Raw genomic sequence first — 7480 nt, 5'->3', positions numbered from 1 at the left:
GAGTTGGTGATGGACAGGGAGACCTGGTGTGCTGCAGTCCATGGGGTTGCAGAGTTGAACATGAGTGAGTGACTGAACTGAACTAACTGAACTGCAAGAGTGGAGTCCGTTTCCCCCAGTCCTGTGGAAGGCCTGTAATCAAACCCCACTGGCCTTCAGTCAGATTCCCTGGGGATCCCCAGACTGGGCAGCCTGACGAGGGCTCGGAAGCTTCACAACAGCGGGGGAGCTTTGGCATCGTTCTCCAGTTTGTGGGTCGCCCACCTAGTGGGTGTCGGTTTTGATTTTATTGTGCTTATACCCATCATACCATCTCAATGCAGCTTCTTGTTTGTCTGGACATGGGGTATCATTTTGGGGGCGTCAGCATCCTCCTGTCCATGGTTGTTCAACAGTTCTTTGCGATTTTGGTGCTCTCGCAGGAGGAGATGAGCACACATCCTTCCACTCTGCCATCTTAAACCAAAACTGAAGTTTATTTATTTCTAATTGAAGAACAATTGCTTTACAATAGTGTGTTGGTTTCTGCCGTACATCCACATGAGTGAGCCTTAGGTATACACATGTCCCCTCCCTCTCGGGCCTCCCTCCCACCTCCCAACCCCCCACCCTACCTTCTGGGTGTCACAGAGCGTGGGTTTGAGACCCCGAGTCATGCAGCAAATTCCCGCTGGCTGCCTAACACGTGCTGATGTGCACGTCTGCACGCTGCTCTCATCAGGCCTTCCCCCCGCCCCCCCCCACCCCCGCTGGGTGCACAGGTCTGCTGTCTCAGTGTCTCCATCGCTGCCCTGCGAACAGATTCATCAGCCCCGTCTTTCCAGATTCCATATGTAAGCATTAACATACAATATTTGTTTTTCTCCTTCTGACTTACTTCACTCTATAATAGGCTGCAGGTTCATCCACCTCCTTAGAACTGACTCAAATGCATTTTTTTTATGGCTGAGTAATATCCCATTGCATATATGCACCACAGCTTTATCCATTCATATGTTAAGAAGATCTAGGTTGCTTCCATGCCTTCAGTTTAGTCACTCAGTCGTGTCCGACTCTTTGCAACCCAATGAACCACAGCACCCCAGGCCTCCCTGTCGATCACCAACTACTGGAGTCCACCCAAACGCATGTCCATTGAGGCAGTGATGCCATCCAACCATCCCATCCTCTGTCGTCCCCTTCTCCTCCTGCCCTCAATCTTTCCCAGCATCAGGGTCTTTTCCAATGAGTCAGCTCTTCGCATCAGGTGGCCAAAGTATTGGAGTTTCAGCTTCAACCTCAGTCCTTCCAATGAACACCCAGGGTTGATCTCCTTTAGGATGGACTGGTTGGATCTTCTTGCAGTCCAAGGGACTCTCAAGAATCTTCTCCAACACCACAGTTCAAAAGCATCAATTCTTTGGCACTCAGCTTTCTTTATAGTCCAACTCTCACATCCATACATGACTACTGGAAAACTTAATTTCATGGCTGCAATCACCATCTGCAGTGATTTTGGAGACCAAAAAAATAAAGTCCGACACTGTTTCCACTGTTTCCCCAACTATTTCCCATGAAGTGATGGGACCAGATGCCATGATCTTCGTTTTCTGAATGTCGAGCTTTAAGCCAACATTTTCACTCTTCTCTTTCACTTTCATCAGGAGGCTCTTTAGCTCCGCTTCACTTTCTGCCATAAGGGTGGTGTCATCTGTATATCTGTGGTTATTGATATTTCTCCCGGCAATCTTGATTCCAGACCCTTATGCTTCCTCCAGCCCAGCATGTCTCATGAAGTACTCTGCATATAAGTTAAATAAGAAGGGTGACAATATACAGCCTTGACGTACTCTTTTTCCTATTTGGATCCAGTCTGTTCCATGTTCAGTTCTAACTGTTGCTTCCTGACCTGCATACAGGTTTCTCAAGAGGCAGGTCAGGTGGTCTGGTATTCCCATCTCTTTAAGAATTTTCCACAGTTTATTGTGATCCACACAGTCAAAGGCTTTGACATAGTCAATAAAGCAGAAATAGATGTTTTTCTGGAACTCTCTTGCTTTTTCCATGATCCAGTGGATGTTGGCAATTTGATTTCTGATTCCTCTGCCTTTTCTAAAACCAGCTTGAACATCAGGAAGTTCACGGTTCATGTACTGCTGAAGCCTGGCTTGGAGAGTTTTGAGCATTACTTTACTAGCGTGTGAGATGAGTGAAATTGTGTGGCAGTTTGAGCATTCTTTGGCATTGCCTTTCTTTGGGATTGGAATGAAAACTAACCTTTTCCAGTCCTGTGGCCACTGCTGAGTTTTCCAAATTTGCTGGCATATTGAGTGCAGCACTTTCACAACATCATCTTTCAAGATTTGAAATAGTTCAACTGGAATTCCGTCACCTCCACCAGCGTTGTTCATAGTGATGCTTTCTAAGGCCCACTTGACTTCACATTCCAGGATGTCTGGCTCTAGGTGAGTGATCACACCATCGTGATTATCTGGGTCATGAAGATCTTTTTGTATAGTCCTTCTGTGTATTCTTGCCACCTCTTCTTAATATCTTCTGCTTCTGTTAGGTCCATACCATTTCTGTCCTTTATGGGGCCCATCTTTGCATGAAATGTTCCCTTGGTATCTCTAATTTTCTTGAAGAGATCTCTAGTCTTTCCCATTCTATTGTTTTCCTCTATTTCTTTACATTGATCACTGAGGAAGGCTTTCTTATCTTTCCTTGCTATTCTTTGGAACTCTGCATTCAAATGAGTATATCTTTCCTCTTCTCCTTTGCCTCTGGCTTCTCTTCTTTTCACTGCTGTTTGTAAGGCCCTCCCAGCCAGCCGTTTTGCTTTTTTGCATTTCTTTTCCATGGGGATGGTCTTGATCCCTGTCTCCTGTACAGTGTCACGAACCTTCGTCCATAGTTCATCAGGCACTCTCTTGATTTACTCCCTTGAATCTATTTCTCACTTCCACTGTATAGTCATAAGGGATTCGATTTAGGTCATACATGCTGGACTGGAAGAAACACAAGCTGGAATCAAGATTGCCAGGAGAAATATCAATAACCTCAGATATGCAGATGACACCACCCTTATGGCAGGCAGAAAGTGAAGAGGAGCTAAAAAGCCTCTTGAAAGTGAAAGAGGAAAGTGAAAAAGTTGGCTTAAAGCTCAACATTCAGAAAACGAAGATCATGGCATCAGGTCCCATCACTTGATGGGAAATAGATGGGGAAACAGTAGAAACAGTGTCAGACTTTATTTTTGGGGGCTCCAAAATCACTGCAGATGGTGACTGCAGCCATGAAATTAAATGACGCTTACTCCTTGGAAGAAAAGTTATGACCAACCTAGATAGTGTATTCAAAAGCAGAGACATTACTTTGCTGACTAAGGTCCGTCTAGTCAAGGCTATGGTTTTTCCTGTGGTCATGTATGGATGTGAGAGTTGGACTGTGAAGAAGGCTGAGTGCTGAAGAATTGATGCTTTTGAACTGTGGTGTTGGAGAAGACTCTTGAGAGTCCCTTGGACTGCAAGGAGATCCAACCAGTCCATTCTGAAGGAGATCAACCCTGGGATTTCTTTGGAAGGAATGATGCTAAAGCTGAAGCTCCAGTACTTTGGCCACCTCATGCAAAGTGTTGACTCATTGGAAAAGACTCTGATGCTGGGAGGGATTGAGGCCAGGAGGAGAAGGGGACGACCGAGGATGAGATGGCTGGATGGCATCACGGACTCGACGGACATGAGTCTGGGTGAACTCTGGGAGCTGGTGATGGACAGGGAGGCCTGGCGTGCTGCGATTCATGGGGTCGCAAAGAGTTGGACACGACTGAGCGACTGAACTGACTGAATGGTCTAGTGGTTTTCCCACTTTCTTCAATTTAAGTCTGAATTTGGCAATAAGGAGTTCCTGATCTGAGCCACAGTCTGCTCCCGGTCTTGTTTTGCTGACTGTATAGAGCTTCTCCATCTTTGGCTTCCATGCCTAAGCTATTGTAAACAGTGCTGCAGGGAGCACTGGGGTATCTGTGTCTTTTTGAATTTTGCTTTTCTCAGGGTATATGCCAAGTATTTGGATCGCTGGGTCATATGGTAGTTTTATCCCTGGTTTTTAAAGGAATCTCCATAGTGTTCCTCGTAGTGGCTGTATCAGTTTACATTCCCACCAACAGAAAAGCACTGAATTTTAAACATAGGTTCAAAACACCTCGTTACGTAACACTAATAACTACATCATAGCTGAATCAGTGTTGATATTTTGGATAGGATCTTTCTGTTCACATTTGAATGATAGTCTAATTGGTTCCTGTGTAATTGGGAAAAATATATGAAAAAAAGGAAGCAAAGAAGAAGAGTTTTCCTGAAAGGTATTGAACATTCTCTAAACTTAAATGTTGATCCAAGTCCTCTCTTTTTTTGAGTTTTTGGATACTTTATTTCTGGCTTTGCTGGGTCTCTCTTGCTGCGCCAGCTTTTCTCCGGTTGCGGCGAGCACGGCCTGCTCTCCACAGGTGTGCGGCTTCCCCTGTGGCGGCTTTTTGTGCTGCGGAGCAGGGCCTCCAGGGCGCGGATCTTAAGCAGCTGTGGCTCCTGGCTCTGCAGCACTGGCTCAGCAGTTGTGGCTCACGGGCTTAGTTGCTCCACAGCACGTGGCATCTTCCCAGGTCAGGGACTGAGCCCGCGTCTCCGTCAGTGGCAGGCAGATGCCTTACCACTGAGCCATCAGGGAAGCCCTCTCTCTTTTACTCCACTTTCTGAGCTGTATTTGCAGAATCTCAGCTCTCAGTTGCTAAGTCATGTCACCAAATCTTTTGTGACCCCATGGACTGTAGCCCACCAGGCTCCTCTGTCCATGGGATTTCCCAGGCAAGAATACCGGAGTTGCCATTCCCTTCTCCAGGGAATCTTCCCAACCCAGGGATCAAACTACATCTCCCGTGTCTCCTGCGTTGCAGGCGGATTCTTTACCACTGAGCCAGCTGGGAAGTTCATCAAATATTCTCACCTGGAAACTCGCATTACTCTGCCTCACCTACCGCTTCCTCGTTTTTCCCTCAAATCTTCACAGTAGTAACAATCCTCCATAGAACTGCCTTTCTGATGGGAGAGTCCATGAAATAAAGCAGCCCAGGGTGCTCAGTCAAGACCTGGGAAGTGTCTCCCAGGTTGCGGGTCCCTGATGTGGTGGGCAGTTATTCCTCTGCCCGGGGCAACGTCCTAACAGAGGCCAGTTTTTTTCTGCTTGACACCCTTTCTCCCTGATGCCAGTCAACGTGCAGGGACTGAAATACCAGTGCTGGGTAGGGGACTCGAGTCCTTCTGATCCACCTGGACACCTTCGCCATTCAGGGGAGACAGGGCACCACAGCAGCCGTGTCCAGAGGGCGAGGAGGACGAGAAAGCGGTTCTCCAAGGCCTCTCCCCTGACCTGCCCAAGCAGCCCTGGGCAGCGGCGCCTGCAGGAACTCCCACGTCCTCCGGAGCACACGGCGCCCCAGCGGGCCAGATGCTGACCCACGAGGGCCCGAACGCTCCCGTTTGGCCTGCAGAGTTCACTGGCCCTGTGGGCACCGACCCGACCGCGTTCTCTCCCTGCAGCGTGCGCTGGGGCGCCCAGGGGGGCCCAGATAGTTCACGGGGCCTCGCCGCCATCCTCCCGGTGAGCCCTTCCTCCCCGTTACCCTCTGTGGAGGGACTCAGAGCCAGTGAAGAGGGTGTCCACGCCCCACTCCGTCCTCCTGCCCAAGCAGTTCGCGGTGCCGGCACCCTGCGGACCTCGCGCCGCCCCTGCTGGCTTATGTAGGAGCTTCGCGCAGGCCGCGCAGGTGGGCTTGGCGTTTGCGAGCACGTGGGCGCAGGCGGGCGGAGAAGCGAGGAGCGCGGGATGGAGCGGGCCGAGCAGGTGGGGAGGGCGGGCCGAGCAGGTGAACGCTGCAGGGGCGGGCCGAGCAGGTGGGCGCAGACGGGGCGGGGCCGGCCGGGCGCGCCGGGGCGCCGGGCGCGCACAGGTTGGTGCGGGGCGGGGCGTCCGGCCTGGGGCGGGGCTCGCCCACCCCCGGCCCGGCCCCCGGCGCCGGCCCCGCCCCCCACGCCCGGCCCGGCGGACAGCGGCCCCGGCGGGGCTGGCGGCAGCGGTCTCCCGCACGCGCCCGGGCGCCCGCCGCTGCCGCAGCTCCTGCCGCCCACCGCGGGCCCTGCCTGGCCATGGCCGCGGCCACCTCCCCTCCCAGGGCGGAGAGGAAGCGCTGGGGCGGCGGCCGCTTGCCGGGAGCCCGGCGGGGCAGCGCGGGCCTGGCCAAGAAGTGCCCCTTCTCGCTGGAGCTGGCCGAGGGCAGCCCCGCAGGCAGCGCGCTCTACGCGCCCATCGCCCCGCCTGGCGCCCCGGGCCCCGCGCCCCCCGCCGCCGCCGCCGACCTCGGCCCGCGGCCGCCCGTGAGCCTGGACCCGCGCGTCTCCATCTACAGCGCGCGCCGCCCGCTGCTCGCCCGCACTCACGTCCAGGGCCGCGTGTACAACTTCCTCGAGCGCCCCACCGGCTGGAAGTGCTTCGTCTACCACTTCGCAGTGTGAGTGTCGCCGGCGGCCGGCGCGGGGAAGGGCTTTCCGCGGGGCTGGGGAGGGCGCGCGGGCAGCGAAGTCCCCGTGCCACCTGCTGCCGGAGGGACCTTGCCGGAGCGGCGGGTCTAAGCCGGGAGGGAAGGGCAGGGTTAACGGGAAAGATCGCGGCAGCGGGGAGCCTGTCAGGTGAAGCTCAGGGCCCTGTGGGTCTGTCCCTGCGCCGGTGCGGAGCTCCCCGCTGGTGCTGCCCGGGCATGTGTGTGGGTGGCAGAGCCAGCTGGGAGCAATGCCCGTGCTCGGGGCTGGTCTGCTGGGCCCCGCAGGGCTGGCCCAGGTGTTAATCCTTGCGAGAGAGCACGTTTGCAGGGGAGAGAACTCTGGGGGGCTGAGAAACAAGAGAAGACAGGGTCCCGGTGCCCCCCAACAGGGGTGGTCTCCCCGGTCAGCAGAGCAGGGCTTTGGCAGACGGTGGCCGGCCTTGTGCTTTGGCTGAGGCGTCAGCATGGCTGAGGGGGGTGCCCATGGCCCCACGTGACCCTGACCCGGCTCCTAGAAATCTGGGTTGAGGCAGAGGGGCCTGGAGGGGTCAGGGCTGGGGCGAGAGGAGAGAGAGGGGCCCTGACTCTGCTGGTTGGTGGTGGATCAGAGGAAGCCGTGCGCCAGGCCAGAGCCGGGTCCTATTGGCGGCACCTGGCCCTACTCCTGCCTGGCCCAGCCTGGTTGGTGGCCTCTCCGTGTGGTGCCGGCCTCAGAGCCTGGGCTTGGCATCTCTGGGCTGCTCTGGGGGCTGCCCAGAGGGACCTCCCCTGATCTCCCATCGGTCGAGGCGGGTGCTTGGCCCTCCCACCTTGGCTGGCCTGGGGCTGGGAGACCCCTGGCTGCAGGGTGCCCATGGCTGTCCCTGGAACCCCAGGGAGCAGAGGGGCGGCTGTGAAGCAGGGTCTCGG

The 7480-nt window shown here is 54.5% G+C and overlaps 1 protein-coding gene across 9 annotated transcripts in view; it reads left to right on the top strand.

Annotated features, from left to right (window-relative positions):
- Nucleotides 1-6077: 6077 nt before the first annotated feature.
- KCNQ1 (potassium voltage-gated channel subfamily Q member 1) overlaps nucleotides 6078-7480 on the top strand; it is a 380920-nt gene continuing 379517 nt past the window's right edge. For all 9 annotated transcript variants that reach the window (XM_042237886.1, XM_060404142.1, XM_042237885.1 and 6 more), the window contains exon 1: nucleotides 6078-6541. In XM_042237886.1, the coding sequence (XP_042093820.1) occupies nucleotides 6180-6541 (362 nt within the window). In that variant the 5' untranslated portion in view covers nucleotides 6078-6179. The remainder of the gene's footprint in view (nucleotides 6542-7480) is intronic.

The sequence above is a fragment of the Ovis aries genome, chromosome 21 (assembly GCF_016772045.2).
Source record: "Ovis aries strain OAR_USU_Benz2616 breed Rambouillet chromosome 21, ARS-UI_Ramb_v3.0, whole genome shotgun sequence".
Taxonomy (NCBI): Eukaryota; Metazoa; Chordata; class Mammalia; order Artiodactyla; family Bovidae; genus Ovis; species Ovis aries.
Note: the sequence above shows the minus strand (reverse complement) of the source record. Positions and strands in the feature narration are given on the sequence as shown.